The following is a 20201-nucleotide window of genomic DNA, read 5'->3' as shown; positions in this document are numbered from 1 at the left end:
GCTAAGGTTCCTGGATGCAACACCACTGACTTTCTACAACTTCCTCATTACCAAGCGTCACAATACCATCAAATCATCAACTTATCGTATATCTCCTTCTATCTCTCAGTCCTTGATTACCACCGCCATACCATAGACAAACGCCAGTTTCAAGACTGTCTTTGGACAACCAACAAACACACATCCTATGTATGTATATGATTCCTCTCCTACCCAAAGACGATATACTCAGTCAAGATGGTCAACGGATATAAACGAGAGTTCAATGTACTACGACATACCAGACTCCGACTCTGAAAGAGTCAGATGCAAGCTTGATTTTGGTTCCCCGATCAAATCGAGAACCAAGACTGCTGACGGCGTTAGTCACGCTCATCGAGACATCTTTCTATACGAGATTCGTCGCAGAATCAGTCATTCTGAAAAGAAACCCGAAAAAATCATAGCGATGAATCTGGGGATGAAAAATTCGATTACGAAACTTGCGGGCTTGGGAAATCTGAGAATAGTCCATGGACTCCCCGGCGTTGTCCCAAGGATATTGGCACAGGTTCATGCCAACACATAGATGAGTCCATCTTGACAACGCCATGAGCTGTACTGGGTCGCAATCGCTGATGGTATGTCCCGGTGTACTGAAGGACGTGTCTTTCAGAGTAGGGATCAGATGTTGAACTGGATAATTGCCTTTTGCAAGCTCCCAAAAATATTATGGCGTCGACTTCCAAGAGGCTGGTACGTTGATGGCGATTCTGAATGCCGCATGACCAACAAATGGGCCGAAAGCAGGGGTTTGATGATTGAAATATCTCCTGGGTACGGAGTAGGCTTCGCAATCAAATGCAAATCTGCGCCGGCGTCGTGAGAGGATCAAAGGGTAAGAACATGTTCCGTTTTATCTGGGATTATTCAGGCTACTCCGTACAGTGATGAAAGACGCACAATCACTTGGGTTGGATGGAGCTGAAGAATGTTAGACATATGTACTCCCTACTCCATACTCCGTACATCAGATACAAATGTACTTCCAAGCATGCAACATTCTTCAAGGTTAGCCCAGTACTCAAAGAGTAAATAAATACACCCAAAACCACCGCAATTTCGAATCTACATCCGAAGAATTAAATCCATCTGGGATAGGTCGCGAGTAACCTGCATTTAATGCGCGTTGGACTACCAAATCCCTCTCCATTCGTCGCGGGGATGACATCTATGAGGGGTCATGTACCTTAGTTGTAGTCCAGAAGATCTCCATAAGTTATCTAGACCATCAACTGATTCAAAGACATCTATACCAGTATATTCATCCAAACCTCCCATCCAAACCATACAATACCTCAACTCAACCCTCCACCCAAAACAACCCTACCCCGTCCCAATTCGCAATGCCCAGTCCCCCTCCTCAATCCCCCGTAGTCCCCTCACCAATCCACCCCCTCCCCCGCATAACCGCCGATCTCGCCACCAACGCCAAACGCAACCTAACCTCCGCCCAAGTCCACGGCGCCAAAACTCGCAATGTCGAATACCTCGTAGATGCCCAGTTCCAGCACTGCACCGCCCTCATCTCGATCGGCGTCCAGAGCAATTACACTCCGCTAAGTCGTCGCCGTCGCTGCCTGGGTCGAAAACCCTGTCTCATGGAGGAATACTGGGTCGATGCCGAGTACGGGATGACGGGGGATATCTAGCTTTCGCGCGTAATGGGCGCAGATGGGGGATTAGACCAGTCCAGGTTTGAGGGTTGGATGCAGGTGGAGTGGGGATGTTTCTTTGATACGGTGATTGTGTGTGTGTAGTTACGGGGTCGACTTTTGTAGGGATGATTGCGGGTTTTAAGTTGTCAGAGTGGATTTACCTGGGGGATCCTAGGAGGAGGGTTATTGGGGTTGATGCTTTGGCCATGGGTGGGGATATGTGGGAATAGGTTTTGTGTCTTGCGAGGGATCCGGTGAGGATTGAGCTTGGGATGCGATTGAGTATGTGGCTCGGATAAGGTGATGAGTATTACGGATCCTGTGTATGAGGGGAAGGGCTTTGCTGGGATGATTGATATGATACGTCGTGGGGGGAATAGGGAATATCTTGTATGCGCACTGGTGGGCAGTTGGCGTTGGGTGCTTCTGAGACTTTGGAGAAATTCAATTTACGAAGAAATTTACGAATGGAAAATATAATAGTAGCATGTATAAACTTCTGTCATTCAAAGAGTGACTATAGTTAAAGCGTAAGGATGATCAAACTAGCAAAGCAGAGACATCGTTCTCTAGAACAGCTTGTGCTCAAGAGTCATCTCGGACTCGGGCTGGAGACCAACGCAAGCACGGAAGATGTTGATGAGAGCGGAGCGCTGCTTGCCGAGGGCGTTGACAACGGGAGTACCGGGGGAGTCAGAGGAGCCTTGAGCATGTAGCTGAGAATGCTCAGCACGCTGTGGAAGCCCTTGAACTCGGCACCCTCGCTGTCAGCCTGCCAGCTGATACGGGTCATCATCTCGGCGAGGACAACCAGATCGATGATCAGGGGAGAGGCCAGAAGCGAGTCCTCACAGATGTTGAACAAGCTGATGGTCTGGTGGCCACCCATGAAGATCTCGGCGTAGTACTCATCCAGAGCACGCTTGTTGTCACCGACAGCAGGCATGTACTTGATGACGACGGTGTGGTCGGGGTGCTCATCCTTCTCGTAGAGAATGTGGTTGGCAGCGACCATATCGTCAACAACGTTGGACTTGGAGATCTCCTTGGAGCGGAACTGCTTCTGGGAGCTCAAGTTCTTGCCATCGTTGTTACCCAAGTGGTTGTAGCTGGCAATGGAAGTGAGCTTGATACCGGCGTTGATCAGGAAGTCAACAAGGGCCGACTTCATCTTGGTCTGTCCAGACTTGAAGTCATCACCGCCGATGAAAGCACGACGCTGCTCGGCCAACTGAAGGGCACCGGGAACGAAGGTGTTCTGGGGGGAGCCGTTGATGAAGGGAGTATCCTCGAGGATAGCGGCAACGGCGAACACGGTAGACGGAGCAACCTCCAAGTGACCAGCCTTGATCGAGTTGATCAGGTTGTCGGCGGTGTCGTTGACACCGGGGATGATATCAGCGTAACGCTCAGTGTTGGCGGTCCACATGATGATCACCTTATCCAAGCCGTTCTGGGCCTTGAAGTCGCTGTGAAATGGTTAGCCGAATATTCCTGCTTATTTTTATAGAATGATCGCTTACCGAATATCCTGCTGGATCTTCTCGACGTGAGCCCAGGAAGCCTTGTCACCCTCGAGGATGTTATCGGCACGGTCCTCCTGGTTGGCAGCGATGAAGTCGGGGTAGTAGATACTAGGCAGGGGCTTCATCTCGGCCATCTCCTTGCGGACCTGGTTCTTGAGGGTGGGCTCGAGAACCTGGGCACGGTCCATGGACTCGGCCAAGTTCAGACCGCTGATATCCCAACCGCCAATGACCAAATCGTTAGGGTGGGCCATGGGGAGCAGATCGTGGAAGGGGATGTTGATCTCCTCGCCGGTCTGGGCGTCAGTGCCCAACTTGACAGTAGAGCCCATGACGATGGAACCGTAGTAGTTGGAGGTCTGCTTGCCATCGCGGGTCTCCCAAGAGAGGTTGCGACGGTTAGCCAGGATACCGGCAGTGACGGTGGAACCGTTGTTTCCACCCCAACCGACCAGCATCATGCCGACCTTGCCAACCTTGCGGTTGACCTTGAAGTTGTAGTTGGTGGCCTTGGGAGTGGCAACCAACTTGTTGTCCGCAGTGCGGGTAATCTCAGTAGTCTGATAGGCATACTTCGATGTGATCTCGTCCTCAGTGTAGACAACATTGGGGGACTGGACAGTGAAGAGAGAGGGTTGGCGAACCGACCCGTTCTGGGTGCCATTGGCAGCATCCGAGCTAGCGTGAGGAGCCATTGCGAATCACAGCGGGATAGAGAAAAGTGTATAGTGGGAAAGCGTAGCTTTAACGGATAAAGGGTGCGCAGTCCGATGCTCCTCCACGGTTGGATGAGCGTCGGCCGTTGAACGGGTGGTGCCGGCTAATTAGAGTTAGTCATTGGACTTTCCGTAGCTGCCTCTGCAATTGAGGCACTGGCAGGGACACTCACGAGTTAAGGCTTGTCGCGAAAATTGTGGCGGTTGTATGTGACCACTGTCTCGAGGAGAAGTGATCTGACCTGCTGACAAGGTTTATACGAACCTAAGATAAACGGACAAGAATGCGTGAGGATGAAGAGGAAGAAGAGAAGAGGGGAGAGGAAATGACAGGAGGGGGTTTATATGGGCCTCCGCCTGTCCCGGTGTGCTGTCCCCCGGCTTCCCCCTTTTTCAGTTTTATTTTTTTTTCCTATTTTTCCCTATTTTTCCCTATTTTTTTTCATTTGGATTTCCAGTTTTCGGTTTTTCTTTAGTTTCGAACTATTTATTGCTCGTCTTATTATTGGTTACAGGCTGGTTCACCGTCTCTTCTCCCCATTCGGAGTACCGCAGACAGGCCTTTGGACACGGTGTTCCTGCATTGAGGACCTCGCATAGATCCTCCGTCGTTATACTTGCTCAATGCAACTCTCCCCAGATCAGTCATAGCTAGTGACTTAGGATCAGCAATTTAGTCTCCAATCTCCATTTTTTTTTTCTGTGCCGAGCAATTTCCGCTTCCGGTTTCCACGGGTTTCTTGACTCGGCTACAGATTTAAATTGCACTCTCGGATCACTTTGGGTTAGGGCATCGTGCTGTTTGCATGGCAGTACCACCGAGGTAGTGCTCAAGGGCCAAGGGTCATTGGAATGCATAGAAGATATGTAGACCCCAGAATCTCCCACGAGCCCTTCGTTGGACCGTGCTGTGCAGAGGGGCAGACTCCGCGGGGCAAATGGCGGTCAGCCCCGAACTCGGGTGGGATTCACAGTGCATTGAACCCTGTTCACCTTGGATTCTTGTTCATTGGTGATTGGGTGATGGGGTTCATTCAAATACAAAAAGTACATAAATCTCCCCCAATCAAGAAGCATAAATCCTGCTGAGACATGGCGCCAGGCACCTGGAAAGTTTCACCGTTAGCTTCGGTATACAATCTCACTTCTAGACCACTGTATCAACCAATGCTCAATGCTTGATAATCGTACAATTGTAGTTAGAATCCTGAGAAACCTCAAGTAGAATCCGTTGAGCCATGGACCTTCAACTAGTGCCCATTATGTATCGAGCCCCACAGCCGCAATATCTTCGCAGTCAAATTTTCCGTAAATGAGCACGATTGCCATTCTACTCTTTCTTCCATAATGACCATCCAAGCTTGCGCCTTGCCGCGCTGTACCAAACCCGGACTCTGGGCCTGCTCAGCATGTGAACCCCCCAAGGCTTGGTACTGCAGCAGGGAGTGCCAAAAGGCTGACTTCAAAGTCCACAAACGCACCTGTGCCCCCACAACCCCCTACAACTGTTTCATCATCCGGGCCTCGCCCGCTACCGGCGCTGATCAGTCCATCATGGCTCGCATCGAGCCATTCCCTCTCCAGTCCTATGGAGACTGGGTCCTCGAAATGAAGGAAATCCAGGAGAAGCTCGGCTGGCCAGAAGCTATCGAGGCCGGCAAGTTCTATCCCCCGAACGAGGATATTGATACATGGTACTACTATGCGTACAAAGCATTAGACTTTCCACAGCGCCCCGAGAACGAGCTGGCCACTCGTTGCTTGGGACCATTCGCCAGGGGTGATGTGGTTGTGGTCAGATCGTCGCCCGTGGGTATTGAGGATTACGATGAATTATTCACAAAGATGGACGTGAAGAAGGCCATCGAGTACTGCAAGACTGCCAGTTCAGAGAAGGTGTTCCAGGACCGAGAACGATCGCGCCTCACGAAGAACTTGCGGATGCCGCCGGATTTTTTGAAGGGCGTTCCCACCGTCAACATCAACCTTTGAATTCGCACTTTGTGGGCCTTGAAGGTCTGGTCGGTGATGGTATCATTTTTGATTTATTGTTCAATCATGTTTGTTTGATATCGTCGACTGTGCTGTTGTTTAATTCCGTAAAGGCTTGCAAATCTTGGGTACCGTCACTGCTCGATTTTCGGGCTTTCTTCGTCGTTCCCATGTTATCATTTTGCTCGAATCGTCTCAAAAACAAATGAGCGTATAGATTCTTCTTCAAAAGTTAGAAAGAGACAATGTTGTCTATCAACAGCAGGCAGCCATCCAAGCTGTATCCCATTTGTATCAGCCAATGATGACTTCTGACTCTTCCGATGTGCAGAAGACTTTGTAGCCATTTAGAGAACGACCTCTAGTCAATTTGCAAACAGCCTTATCCCTTAAAAATCAATCCGAATCATCGATTTGATGAACAATCCATTCGTGAGAGGAGTCTAGACATTGAGCACCTGCCTTGGAACATTCTGAACAGATATCAAAATCATAGCAAACCTGGCATGTGTGGTACAAAGTGTTCAGACAGATGTATCGAACACACACATCACAGTACGTGGTGCTCGGAATGAGTTGAGAATACTCCTCATCGGGATCGCTTTGAGGGACCTCAACATTGCTTTCTTTGGCCCATCGGAGAAAGAGTCGGGCGATCTCACGGTTCTGGCTTCTCGCTGCCCACCAAAATAAAGACCGACCCAAGCCGTCTTCCATGTCAATATTGCAATCAGACAACGGTATCAGCCGTTTGACCACTTCCTCGTGCCCATTTCGTACGGCCATAAACAGTGGTGTCGAGAGAAACCGGTCCATGGAATTCACAAGGGCGTTGTGTAGAAGTAGGAGGTTTACTACTTCAATGTGACCCCGGGCAGCAGCATCGGAAAGTGGCGTTCGTCCAAATTGATCTCGAACATCAATAGGAATCTTAGAAAATTGTAGAATTGTGTCGACTGCCTTGGCATGGCCACGGTATGATGCTACGTGCAATGCCGTGCTTCCATCTTCACATGCGATTGTGACGTCGGCGTCACTAGCAAGAAGCAACTTGATCACATCAAAGTGACCGTTCCAAGCGGCCATGTATAGAGGTGTCCATCCGTCGTTATCTACGGCCGTGACATCCGCGCCGTGGTCGAGAAGTAATCTTACGATCTCGGTATGTCCATTCTGGCATGCGAAACTGAATGGGGTGGTTCCATCGTCACTTGCAGTAATAATCGCGCCATGGGTGAACAGTAGCTTTGCCATTTCAATATTGCCGTTTTCCGAGACTATATGCAGAGGTGTCCAACCTTCACCATCTGCAATGTTGCTGTCTGCGCCGTGCTCCATAAGAAGCTGCGCAATTTCTATATATCCACAATGCACAGCTGAATCCAATGGAGTCCAACCATTATTATTTGCAATAGTGACGTCCGCACCTTGCTCGAGAAGTAGCTTCACCACCTCCGTGTGTCCCTTTTTGGAAGATATATTGATCGCTGTCGAACCGCTCTTAATTGCAGTGTTGATATCCGCACTGTGTTCGAGAAGTAATTTCACCACCTCTGTATGCCCGCCCTCAGAAGCTGAGGTTATTGGCGTCCAACCCTTCTGACTGGCCATGTTGATGTCTGCGCCGTGTGCGAGAAGGATCTTGACTACCTCTGTGTGTCCACTCTCCGAAGCTGAGGTTATTGGCGTCCAACCCTTCTTAGTGGCAATATTGATGTCTGCACCGTGAGCGAGAAGTATCTTAACTATCTCCGTGTGCCCGAGATCGGAGGCTAAGTTTATTGGCGTCCAACCGTCATTAGTGGCAATGTTGATATCCGCACCGTGTGCGAGAAGTATTTCGACAAGCTCTGTGTGTCCGCTCTCGGAAGCTGAATTTATTGGCGCCCACCCGTTATCAGTGGTAATGTTGATATCGGCACCGTGTGCGAGAAGTATCTTAACTATCTCTGTGTACCCGCTCCCAGAAGCCGAATGTATTGGCGTCCAACCGCTATTAGTGCTAATGTCGATATCCGCACCGTGTGCGAGAAGCATCTTGACCACTTCTGCGTATCCGCTCTCAGAAGCTGAATTTATTGGCGTCCAACCGCTATTGTCTGTAACGGTGATATCGGCCCCATGTGCGATAAGTAGCTTGACCAACTCCGCATATCCATGATGACAAGCTAGGTTTATTGGCGTCCAACCTTTGCTATTCGTAACTGTGATGTCCGCACCGTATGCGAGAAGGAGCTTGGCCACTTCTATATGTCCGCTCTCGCAAGCCGAGTTTATTGGCGTCCACCCGTTCTCATCTGCGACGGTGATATCCACACCATGTGCGAGAAGTAGCTTCACCACTTCCGTACAACCATTATAACAAGCGACATCAATTGGAGTCGATCCGTAATTGTTCGGGATGTCGGCATCGGCGCCATGTTCGATAAGTAGTCTGGAAACCTCCACATAGCCATGTTGTGAAGCTGTAAAAAGGGGCGTACGTCCAAACATATCGCCAATGGTAGGGTCCGCACCTTGATCGAGAAGCAATCTGACGATCATTAGGTGTCCATTCTCACAAGCCGCGCCTAAAGCCGTCTGTTCGTCGTGTCCTTTTTCATTCATATCATGCTTTCCCTCGCTGAGTAGGAGCCCAACGGTATTGGCAAGTCCTAGATAGACTGCATAGTATAGGGGGCCAGCTAAATTGACCTCATGCGTTGCCTCGGTTTCTTCGCGCTTAACGCCGTTGAGATCGAACCATTCCTTCCACAACTTCCAGCTCGGGTTGCTGGTATTGAAAAGCTCATTCGTGAGAGTCATCAATTCGCAATCACTCATATCGCCCATAGCAGCATGTTGATACCAAGCACCTGCCGCGTAATCTCGAAAGGAGCTGAGGATTTGATCATGCTGCGCATCGGAAGTTCCCTCCCAGGCTATTTGGCAATTGACGTAGCGAAGACATTTGTTGGCAAGTATTGTGCTCTCAGAAGTTGCAGTGGAATGTCTCAAAGTCGGTGCGGTGACTTGTAGAAGGAGACCATGGTTGGGAATATTGCGAAGCAAGTACTCCCTGACTGAAAAATGGGTCAAATGTAACGTTTTCAAACCAATGGTGCATCGTGCTTCGGGGCTTCGGATTTCAAGAAGGGATCCGCAAAGGTCCAATAGCTCTGTATTGATATAGTCCTCGTCAATGCTATCTGGAAGCTCATCTAGTAGAAGCTCATCGCTGTCGTCTTGAACTAGGAGCGCGGCAGTGATCTCACTGACTGTTAATGGCCGTAGGCTGAAGGCCGTCCAACGAAGCAAAGAGAAAGCTCTGTCCCGGTCTTCGTCTGCGAGTCTTGAAATTTTGATCCAGTTTCGCTCGTATATGTTGTCGAGACCAGCTGGAGTGGCATTGATAGCTTCTTCTAGCTTCTTCTGGCTTTTACCACGACGTAAAGTGTCCTGCTGCAACTTAACCCACAAGAACTGTCCATTACAGCGATCAGCCAATTTCTGGGTAATGTCTTCCTTCATTGCATCAGTCTTCGTTGATAGCCTTTCGCTGACAATAGTTCGAGCATATGACAACACATCATTATGGACATCCTCGGGTGTAATCCGATACTCAACAACCGAATCGAAGATACCCTCATTTGAAAGGCAGTGTCGAATTTCTGTCTCGTCCCGGCTAATGATCAGAACCCGAGTAGGGGTATCCGTAACGACCTTTCTCAATGCCCCTAAGAAGCGCATGATAGAGTCCTTTTCATCAAGTGGAAGGGCTTCTCTCGCCAACACGCATTCATCCAGCCCATCCAAGATCAATGTACAGCCAGGAACAGCTGATACTGTTTCCTGGAGAAGCTTTACGAGTTCTCCACTCGTTGCCTTCTGTGCTCGAGACTTTTCCCACGTTTCCCACCTATCACAAATGGATTCAAACGATTTTGGGTGAGAGATGAGTTGGGATAACCATGATCTTATAGCGACAAAGGGGTCCCCTCGGCTCTCAAAGTCGGACGAAAAAAAGAAATGCGCGACAGGCACATCCATCGTGGGTGATAGATGTTCGATGATTTTTGCACACAGTATGGATTTCCCAAATCCAGCGGGGCCATTAATCCAGAGAACTTTGGCACATCCGGAGGGGAAATCAGGAGAAGCCCAATTGATAAACCAGGGCCGCTTTAGGACCCATCCACAGGAGCCTTCAACACTTCGCTCGACATACGTTTCATAAAGCTCATTTGTCACATGGTCACCAAGCAACCATGCTCGTAACTCTTTCCTTGTCTCACCTGGCACAGTGAGACACGGCTATAAAATCCAGGGAAGGCATTGAAGACTTACGTTCAATTTCACCATCTATTCTCTCCAGAACTCGTTTGAGTTCGATCATCCAATCTTGCTGGTGGATGAGGTCCACTTGGCCTAACTATCAGCGTTAAACTGAATAGGTTCGTGAACATTTACATACCTTTCTCGCCCCTCGCAGAATCACCGCCATTTATGGGGATCAAGCTGTGCAGGTTGTCTACTAGCGATGAAAGTTGGGCAACTTGTGCGGTTCTCTTCACTTTGTTTCGCCAGGACCATTTGAGCTTCTGTCGTTTTGATTCGACGCGCATGTTGGAATTAGGATGCCTCCCAGAGATTTGCTCTCTAGCTCCTCTCTTCTCCGCCTCTGGTGCGGGTTTCTGAGAGGGTTGATCCCCATATAGACAAACGTTTTCGATGGCCAGAAGGAGGTCTTGGATATTCGACAGTGTGCGTGGTTCATCAAGAAGCTTATGATGGTTATTCGCCAAACTGCCCTGCTCGAACCCGATAGTTTTGCCCCATCTTTCAAGGCGGATTTTGTGCGTTTCGAACTGAGTGTCCAAAGAGTGAGACTCGTTCTCGAAGTCCTTCCACGACTCAAACTTGTCAACAAGGTCCAAGCAGGTATTGAAAAGCCCAGCTATTCCAAGGATTCCGATAGCTAATCCAGCTGGCTCCATATTGGCAATGAAACCGTATCCTCTGGGGTATGGCAGAGATATTGGGAGAATCTCCAACCGCCTATGTTTTCATTCAATGCGGCCAGTGCGGGGCTGCGAATAGCCCCCAGGTGAGTGGCGCAGTGTGGCCAGCAACCACGTCGCCCATTATGGGCCTGTGAAGGACAAACACCCCAGATATTTATGCAGTCCTCTGCCGTTCTGATATATGGAAATAAACTCATTGCCTATCGACAAATTTGCGGCTATGACAGAGACCAAACCCTAGGAAGCAGCCGGTCTTACGTGTTGACAGCTTTTCCCGATCTAAATGGCTAATTTCTGTTGAAAAGTCCATTCATCTTCTTTCCAAAGTTGACTTATTGGAAACAGATGCTCACACTTTCAGGCTTTGATTCCACCATTCTCCTTAGACTCTGAGGGTTGATCACCCTGTGATTGGGCATTGGATTTGCTGGGCAAGCGCTTAGCCACGCTAACAGGGTCGAAGCACCCAGTAGACATGATAAACACCTCATCTATATCTTCCAACGACAGCCCCGCGGTTTCGGGGAAGAAGAGATAAATGATCGGTATCATGGCAACGTTCAAACAAGCAAATATAACGAAATATTTCCATCCAATGGCGTTGAAAGCGATCGGTGTGACTTCGGCAATCAAAACACTCAGACCCCACCATATACCAGAGCCGATACCATTGATCGTCGTACGCAGACTGAGTGGTGCCATCTCAGATGCATAGAGAAACGGAATTCCACCGACCCCAGCAACCATGCTGAAATGGAAGAGGAACATGAAGACCACCGCTGCGTACATGGCAGTCTTGTTTGTAGACTGAGAACTGAGCCCAGCCACCAGTACCATGAAGATTGTATTGAGCAATGCGCTTGATATCATCAAACAACGGCGGCCGAATCCTTCGATGGTAAAGATGCAGAGTATGCCACCGAAAACGCCGGAGAGTTGATAGATTGCTGCCAAAATTCTTGAAGTAGTTGAGTCGAGGTGCAGGTGTGTTTCAAAAATAGTCGTACCTAGCGAATCGATGAGCAATTGCAACTTGACAGGGATTGATAGGTCAAATACTCACTGTAGAGCGTGATAGAGTTCACGCCTGTCAATTGTAACAACACCAAGCCTCCTACTGCGAGCGACGCACGATGAAAGATTCTCTGATGTCCCATCTGAAAGACTTGACCCAGAGACCCTTTCCCGGCGATAGCCAATGAAGACTCCACATCCAAAATCTCCTTTTCCACAACTTCATCGTCGATTTCGGTGTCTTTTAGAGCTGCTAATACTTCACGGGCTGCAGAGACTTGGCCCTGGCGAAGCAACCAACGCGGTGACTCGGGCAGGTGAGAAGTGAATATCATCACCACCAAGCAGAATATAATTGGCAATGCAACTGGAAGACGCCAGCTCGCGCTGTTTGGGGCATACGACATGCCAAGATCCACGAGCAGTGCTAACGTAAGGCCCATAGAAACGAAGACACCTGTAGTCCCAACATGAGCGCCGCGCTTGGTAGTCGGTGATATTTCAGATTGCCAAATTGGTACAGTGGCTAGCTGTCCTCCAGTTCCCAGACCGAGGATAACTCGCGATACAATGAGTTGTGGAAGGTTAAAAGAAGTAGCCATGAGGAAAGCCCCGATCAGCTGTGTCACTGAAGCAATTATGATAGTTCGACGACGTCCAAGTACATCGCCGAGCCCAATGCAGGCGACGGCTCCCAAAAGTCCACCCGCTGCATACAAGGCGACGACAGTACCCTGTAATGTCGATTTGTGTTGTTTCTCTGAAGGGTGGGCACTGCTCACGTCGATTTCGGGGAATTCGGCCTCGAACCAGGGCAAAGTGAGGACTCCCCCAGTAAGCCTTGATTATAGCCCACGGACATAATTGATGGCATGACCACGCCAAGAAGTGCCACATAGTTGAGGCGACTGCCTCGACAGCCAAGAAAACGTGCCATTTGGCGTCTAAGATCTGGGGTATAATAGAGTTGTGAATTTCCTTTTAGCGCTCTACGTAAGTCTTAAAGGAGTGTATAAGGAGGGCTTGCGCACTTGAGGATTCATAAACATCCCTACGATTGGGTCATGTCGCTGATCAGTTCGATCCTTGCGTTGTTATTGCTTTCTTGCATGCCATGATTGACTGCGGCGTCTAGAAACGATGGAGAATGCTCTGCCGGTGCACGAAGGCGTTGATTAGCATAAGGATTATCTTAGATTTCAGATAGAGGTGAGGATGGAATGTTGATCCTTCTGCAAGGGGTGTAATTAATGTTCCAAGTCATCTCGTTGGCTGTGGAGTTGATGCGACATTGGATCTTTGGAAAGATCTACACAAATCACAATCTTGCATTGCTAGTACTTCGTACCTAGCCCTTTATCTCTTGTTATGAGAGATAAATTGCTTCGGGGATCTTCACTCCATTGATTTGTTCTGTCTCATATTGGATCGATTTCAAGGGATCGTTCGGGTTATATATCTCCCAATCGAATAGCTTTCTCAGAAACGTAAAAGCACTTCCAGAAATATTTTTTATTATGCTTGTGGAATTGAACACAGATTTTGACTAGGATGAAGCAACAGTGACAAAGGTCTACCTGGTATAACTCCAATATAGCGAATGTAGTAAAAGATTGAGTCCGTCTAATCTTCATCAAACCTGGGAACCAGGCTCATATTTATATGTGCCTGAATTCTAGTCTGATTCCAGCCTAATGAGAAGAACTCGATTCATCCTATTTCCATTGCAGCATGAAGTATTATATTGCATACAAAAACTGCATAAGCCTAAAATATGACATTGCGGGCGGGTAGGGTGCATCATGCAGGACTTAGGGTCGAGGATCGACGGGATTCGAGATAGCCCACTGGACTAGATTGCTCGTCTATGACCACGTAATTGGCAGAGAATTGGACAAAATCCCCAACATTTTGTGCTAAGTCAACTTGGGGGGATCGTTGGGAATATATATCCGGGTTTAGTCGCTTTACAACGGCTTTCCATGTGCTTTTGTGTCATGGCTTCCGCGCGAAAGCACGTTAGCGATCCAAAGAAATGTAGTATGTCCAATTTAGACACTAACTATACCCAAGAGTCGTATATTCTCAGCCTTCCAACAGCTGTAGGTTGTATGGCACCGGATTAAATTTCCCCGCAGCGGGGAGGATTTTGCCGGCGCAAAGTCGCGAGAAAACCAACATCCTCGTCATGCCGGGTGCAAAAAACCCCCGATGCTGGTAAGCAATAAATGATTCCAAGATGCGAATTTTGACCCCTGACGTTCTTCAGTGATCCATGTCGTATACTGCACCATAAATGTGATCCCGCCCACTCCAAGAAATCGCTCTTTTCTAAACGTCAGTAGGTGACGGGATCTTGCCACAATGCGGTCGATGCGCCCGTACAGGTCGGGAATGCACGCGAGGTAAAAAGGAAACGAAGTTCCGGCAGTCGAAGAGTCGGGCGACGCGCACAAACTTTCCTCGCAATCAAGTGTGGCTCCGGCCACCACCTCGAGGTGGGTTTGTCAAGTCCGAATCTTTGAGACTCGAGCTGATGTCGAGCTATCATTTAGTCGACTTTATACTCGAATCTGGAAGTGCAGATGTGGAGGCTTCAGCTGAGAAAGCAGCGGATGATCTGTCACCTGCAAGAAGTCTGCATAATCAGGGCGAGTCTGCTTCTATACCGGAAAGACCGTCGTCTAGACCCTCATACCCTGACGTTTTACCGCAATTTGAGGCTGCAACGGACCAGGTTTATACAAGAGGTAGTGCAGGGTCATCTTCTTTCCCCGTGGGAACCCCTGAACAACCATGTCAACGGCCATGGCCCTTGAGAAATCCAGAGGAGGCGCGCCTGTTGCGGCATTTTGTGGACAACGTTGCACCCTTCGTGAGTAATTCTATTTTTATTCAGATGATGAGCCTTACTCTAATTCCAAAATATCAAGTTTGATTGCACGGATCGCCAGCAGCACTTTGCTATCCATATCCCTTATAGAGCACGCCGTTGCGAGACATTATTCAATGCAATAATGGCCATGTCAGCTCGCCATTTAAATCGCACAACAGACTTCGATCCTTTTGTGTCGGACCGTTACTACCAGGCGTGTCTGGCGAAATTAATCCCCGCACTGAATGACCACGGGGTAACGACGGATGACGATCTGCTAGCTGCTACGGTGATCCTACGCTTACTGGAAGAATTTGATGGTGAGCAGTGGACCCTATCCGCACCGATGTGTCAATGGATTTTTTTAATGACGATCGCAGTTCCACTTGCGGGGACTGATATTCGAGGTCACTCCTTCGGGACGAAGGCTTTCATACGGGGCCCAACACTAATGACCACTACTCCAAGTCTGCGGCAGGCTGTTTACTGGAGTGGCCTACGCCAGGAGATTTATAACGCACTTAGTCTTCAACAAGCCCCCGATATTGATCTGAGTTGCCTGAACTTGAATTCCCACTTTAGTTCACTGGGTCCAGATGCGGGTGATTGCACATGGGCGAACCAAGCAATCGCTCACTGTGCAGATGTTTTGTTATTTTGTTTTGGAACAGCCCCTCGCTCGGTAGAAGTGCATGCGCAGCTAAAGGCACAGAATCAGCATTGGAGTAAGGCGCGGCCGGATTCTTTCGATCCATATTTTGTTGGCGAAGAGATGGAGATTGGAGCCACATTCCCGGACATTCGTTTCGGGTGTGCCTGGCACGGTATGTATTCAGCAATATTCCTGGGCTATCATAAACTAGGAGTCTTTCTGGGTGTGAATCAGGGCTAATCGCTTGAGATCATAGCTATCGGCAATCAATATAACGATCTTGCACAGATTCTACTTTCAGTGCATGATCCAAGTCTACCCACAGTTGGACCTCTGCGCCCGCGGTTGGTCCAAGAAGCCGATGTAAGTCGCCGCGAAAATGAACAGTTCGGTCAACCAGATATTGACAGTTTATCTAGGATCACATCCGTAAGGGGGTTTGGACAGTGTGTGGAGCTTCATTATCCAATTCCTCTGTACCTCCAGCCATGGTTGTTGGATGTATGGCTATTCATCTCTGTAAGCAGCGGGCAAAATACGTTGTCTAAAGTATCCAACATAAGAACATGTGCTTTGATGCTGACTAGGATCCTAGGCGGCGATCGGTTCACGGACCCACGCGAACGGGACCTTTTGATTCAGGTTCTCATCCAAACGGATACGCTTCATGGCTGGCCGACCCATGAGCTTCAGCGACAACTTCGAGAGACGTGGGGAATGCGATGAGTGACAGAGATATCTAGGTAAGTGGTACTTCATACAATATGCTTTGTATACCGGTATACGGTATACTTGGTGCATCAGAACAAGGATGAAAGGAGCCCTTGTCTCTCTGGCTTGGGCCGCGTCTGTGCTGGAGCCACAATCGCAATAGATGATCGTCTTGCTCCTTTGCACGCGATCAGGACCACCATACGGAGTACGGAGTACTGGTATGTTGTTCATTGTATAGTGACAGACCATAGTGTACTCTATATAACTTGCCTATTCTCACCCCGTTACCAGAGTTACGCGAGCCTTCAATCCAGATCATCGCAAACGAGTTTGACGCGTGCTCCTTTGCGATCCTCGGTACTCCGTAGAGACGTGGGTACTTCTGTTTTTGGCCAAGTGTCAGGGCCATGCGTGACCCATGGCGCTTTCTGAGGGGAATGCAGTGGCCAGCGGCTGGAGCGAGCTCGGGGGAAAAGTCAGCTCCGTGGATCGCCAGGCAACACGGACAAAGGGCACAGAATCGATCGCTCTGTGTCGCTGTGCTCTCTCAATTGCTCGTGGATCAATTTGGAACTCTCGCCACAAGATTTCAACTGAGCATGCGTTCCAGGGGGGAAGTTTGTCTGCAGAGTTCCATGTCAAAAGCCAGATCGAGAGTTTCCCCTTGATTTCATCCCCACTGATCGAGAGATTCCAAGCCCAAGAATCAACTGGACAATATGATTGGCGCTGGTGGAGGATAGGCCCGGGAGCACACACCAAAAACCGACCAGTCGCATTGCAAGCAGTCTTTTCTTTTCGGTGCGGTGATGTGCATATGTCCCCGAAGAGACCCTGTGCGCATTATTTTTTAGTCTCCACTGACGGCTTGCGTACTCAGGGGACAGCGCCCAGAAGAATAAAGTGATTAAGTGGGGATAGCAATATGGCGACGAGAAAACACAAGCAATGAATAACCACCACCTCAAAAGTGATATACCTAAAAAGCAATCTAAGCAAGCCGTCGAACGCCCCAAATATTGAAGCATCAAAGAACAGTGGCCATAACCCTCCGAAAGGCTCAATGTAACCCCTGAATACACCACACTTACGCACCCCCTTTCCGCACTGGAGACGCTACGCCACTAGCGCCAGTGCCCACACTTTTAGCACACTCCTACTGATCGGCCATATTCTCCTGGGGTTGTCTCAACTTCACCTTTTCCATCTTGAACTCCAAATTCAATACTCCGTAGTCTTGAACCGGGGATGGCCCACTGAATTCAATGTGCGCACACGATGGCTGATATGAACATGGGCGAGTTGCCCACCATCAAATGCTCCAATTGTGGGTGCAATGTCGAGATCTCCTCGATGGGGGATCACACTTGCATCCAGAAGGATTTTGGTAGGGCTCGAAGGCTTTCAAATACCGATCTATGTGCTAATATTGTTCATAGTTGCGCCCATTCCATCTCCGCCTCCATCGGCGGGGTTCGAAGCGCCAGACCGACTCACCACGATGACAAAGGCTGGCCGGGGCGGGCCTCCCCCGGCGATTGACCCCTCTGCTGCAAGTATGTCTCTAGTCGCCATGTGGGGAGTTGAGGGATCCGCGACTGACCCTAGATCTAGATCGAGCATTCCTGCAGCCAAATATCCCAACACCAGCTAGCAGTGTTCATCCATCACCTATGCCCCGATCGCCACTGCGCCCGCAGCCCAGTCCGATGGTCCGCGACGATGAAACCATGCTCAAATTGGATTCGGTCTTCTCATTTCCCATGCCTGGAAACAGGTCGCCGACCGAAGTGAGAACGCCAAGTCCAATGATAGACGCGCCTAGGCCTAAATCCCGACCATCCGTTTCCTCACTGGGACCGGGGCTGAGCGGAATGCCGGATAATGTTCAGCTTCCACCCAGCCCAATGCCGCCTCCAAACCCCGCAGATACGAAGTCCGCCGATATTGATCATGCTAGGGGGATTCGGCGGTGAGCCAGAGCAGCTATCGGACTTCTTTCGCCAGCAGTCGCTACGGCGAATCCATGGCGAGATCTTCATCTAACAGCCTTTCGCGAGGCTTCCGGTCGTTTATGGAGGACATTCCACCAGTTCCGCCGGCGCCTCTGCGCACCAGTCCCAACAAGCCTTCTTTCAGCCGCGATTCGAATGCTTCAGCGGCCTCATCTCGGATTAGCAAGGAGGAAGCCAACGGATTCGACTTTGGGATCCCGACAGGCCGGAACTCTCCCATTGAACTAGACGATCTACCCGAGGAATCCCCTCCGGCGGACTTCAAGGATACTACTGAATACATTGCGTACCAGCCTCCGCAGAGTCACCTCCATCCCGCGACAGCAGCAATAGAGCCAAGTACCAATGCACCAAGAAAGAGTTCAAATGCAAGTACCACGAGTGCATTTTCCGTCACTAGCTTCGCGCGTGCTCTTGGATTGGAGGACCAGATGAATCACAATGAAAGTTTTGGGTCGTCTTCTGATTCATCGCCTTCCGACGCCCGAAGTGGGAGTTCCATGTCCAGCCTTCCCTCCGATGTCAGCTTCAATCAACACAAACCCATCGATCCGCTCAATATCACTCCTTTGGTGAAAGAATCACCTCCCCGGACCCGACAGACGATTCTAGAACTACCCGACCGTGCACGGAGTACGATGGAGGATGTTCCTCCCATCCCGGCTGCGTTTTTCAGCCCGGATTCGCCTACCGATCCTTCAATCAACAGAGGTGGCTTGTCCTTGATTGCAGAGAGGCATGTGAAGCCTCTAGCCCAGATCGCAGCGAAACCGAAGGAATCTATCCCATCTAAGCCGACACAGCCTCAACGATCATTCACAGCACCTGTCCCACAAACACCTGTCCCGCAAACACCTACCCCGACAACAGCACGCTCGAAGGGGAAATGTAAGGGTTGCAACGAAGTAATCACAGGAAAGTCGATATCCTCCTCGGACGGCCGTCTCACAGGTCGATACCACCGTGGCTGTTTCGTTTGCTTTGAGTGTCACTCTCCTTTCCAAACGGCCGATTTCTACGTCCTCAACAACCGCCCCTTCTGCGCACAACACTATCACGAGCGCAACGGATCTCTCTGCGCCGGCTGTCACACCGGCATCGAGGGCCACTACTTGGAGACCGTCGAGCGCAACCCTGCCGGGCCGGATCGCCGTCGATTCCATCCACAGTGTTTGCAATGTCGCACATGCCACGTGCTTCTCAAGGGCGACTACTTCGAGTGGAACGGCGAAGTCTTCTGCGAACGGGATGCTCGCCGAGCTGCAGCCGCCCACTACCCACCACCAGCTCCTGGAGCCCGCCGCCCGCTAGGCTCGTCTCCGCTAGCCCAGCCCGGCCAATTCCCTCCGGGCCCGTATCCTCCTGGCCCAAGACTCGGACCTGGACCCCCTGGACCTGGATACGGACCTGGGCCCGGGCCCGGACTCCACCCTGGTCCCCGATTTCCCCCCGGTGGCGGAGGACGATTCCCCGAACGACGCACCACGAGGCTCATGATGACCTGAGAAAAGCCCCCATGCTCGTTCTATTTTCGAGAAATCCTTCACACATTTCCCCTTTTCCGCACCTGCGCTGCGGTATCTCATTCCTCATTCCTTTAATATTGCGATATACCCTCTGCTATCCCACCCATTTGGCCTTCTTTCGCTGGCAATGGCGTTGATCGTCTGTTTTCCCCCTCCCACCGGGGCTACCATTCATCTGTATCCATTGACAAACCCCGTTTTGTGAATCTTAGCCTTCATCCGGAGTGGTGTATTTTGTTTTCTTCATGCCGAAATGTTACAAATGTATTCTCTATCGGCTTGGTGTTTTGGCTGGCGCGTTGTTTCTTTTATAGGATTTATATCTATAATATGAGAACCTGTGATATTGACATTGATAATGACTGCTTTCAAGCCGGCAATGGCTGCTTTGTATTTATAATAAGGTGCTGAGTTGCACGTTATGTGTAACAAAAAGACAGGCGCGCCCCGAAGATGACACGACTAACCACA

At 49.8% G+C, this 20201-nt stretch overlaps 8 protein-coding genes across 8 annotated transcripts; 4 read left to right on the top strand and 4 right to left on the bottom strand.

Annotated features, from left to right (window-relative positions):
* Window positions 1–1385: 1385 nt before the first annotated feature.
* N7457_002899 (putative 1-aminocyclopropane-1-carboxylate deaminase) lies at window positions 1386–1691 on the top strand (the record flags this gene model as incomplete). Its single annotated transcript, XM_057173945.1, has 1 exon — window positions 1386–1691. The coding sequence occupies one exon, from the start codon at window positions 1386–1388 to the stop codon at window positions 1689–1691; it is 306 nt and encodes a 101-aa protein (XP_057034096.1).
* A 598-nt stretch (window positions 1692–2289) lies between these two features.
* N7457_002898 (inositol-3-phosphate synthase INO1) lies at window positions 2290–3918 on the bottom strand (the record flags this gene model as incomplete). Its single annotated transcript, XM_057173944.1, has 2 exons — window positions 2290–3166; window positions 3221–3918. 2 exons carry the CDS (start codon window positions 3916–3918, stop codon window positions 2290–2292), a joined length of 1575 nt encoding a protein of 524 aa, XP_057034095.1.
* A 49-nt stretch (window positions 3919–3967) lies between these two features.
* On the bottom strand, window positions 3968–4537 carry N7457_002897 (uncharacterized protein; the record flags this gene model as incomplete). The annotated part of the gene is made up of 3 exons (XM_057173943.1): window positions 3968–4043; window positions 4113–4204; window positions 4490–4537. 3 exons carry the CDS (start codon window positions 4535–4537, stop codon window positions 3968–3970), a joined length of 216 nt encoding a protein of 71 aa, XP_057034094.1.
* A 749-nt stretch (window positions 4538–5286) lies between these two features.
* On the top strand, window positions 5287–5931 carry N7457_002896 (zinc finger MYND domain-containing protein; the record flags this gene model as incomplete). Its single annotated transcript, XM_057173942.1, has 1 exon — window positions 5287–5931. One exon carries the CDS (start codon window positions 5287–5289, stop codon window positions 5929–5931), a length of 645 nt encoding a protein of 214 aa, XP_057034093.1.
* Window positions 5932–6327: 396 nt separating this feature from the next.
* Window positions 6328–10907, bottom strand: N7457_002895 (uncharacterized protein; the record flags this gene model as incomplete). Its single annotated transcript, XM_057173941.1, has 3 exons — window positions 6328–10205; window positions 10258–10338; window positions 10385–10907. 3 exons carry the CDS (start codon window positions 10905–10907, stop codon window positions 6328–6330), a joined length of 4482 nt encoding a protein of 1493 aa, XP_057034092.1.
* Window positions 10908–11291: 384 nt separating this feature from the next.
* On the bottom strand, window positions 11292–12550 carry N7457_002894 (Major facilitator superfamily domain general substrate transporter; the record flags this gene model as incomplete). Its single annotated transcript, XM_057173940.1, has 2 exons — window positions 11292–11941; window positions 11998–12550. 2 exons carry the CDS (start codon window positions 12548–12550, stop codon window positions 11292–11294), a joined length of 1203 nt encoding a protein of 400 aa, XP_057034091.1.
* A 2194-nt stretch (window positions 12551–14744) lies between these two features.
* Window positions 14745–16201, top strand: N7457_002893 (uncharacterized protein; the record flags this gene model as incomplete). The annotated part of the gene is made up of 6 exons (XM_057173939.1): window positions 14745–14823; window positions 15003–15143; window positions 15204–15647; window positions 15732–15838; window positions 15895–15994; window positions 16071–16201. 6 exons carry the CDS (start codon window positions 14745–14747, stop codon window positions 16199–16201), a joined length of 1002 nt encoding a protein of 333 aa, XP_057034090.1.
* Window positions 16202–17467: 1266 nt separating this feature from the next.
* Window positions 17468–19709, top strand: N7457_002892 (LIM domain-containing protein; the record flags this gene model as incomplete). Its single annotated transcript, XM_057173938.1, has 4 exons — window positions 17468–17576; window positions 17629–17745; window positions 17804–18161; window positions 18197–19709. The coding sequence occupies 4 exons, from the start codon at window positions 17468–17470 to the stop codon at window positions 19707–19709; spliced, it is 2097 nt and encodes a 698-aa protein (XP_057034089.1).
* Between the last annotated feature and the right edge of the window lie 492 nt (window positions 19710–20201).

Source organism: Penicillium paradoxum (genome assembly GCF_028828445.1).
Source record: "Penicillium paradoxum strain IBT 22861 chromosome Unknown utg000003l_segment0_segment0, whole genome shotgun sequence".
Lineage (NCBI taxonomy): Eukaryota > Fungi > Ascomycota > Eurotiomycetes > Eurotiales > Aspergillaceae > Penicillium > Penicillium paradoxum.
Note: the sequence above shows the minus strand (reverse complement) of the source record. Positions and strands in the feature narration are given on the sequence as shown.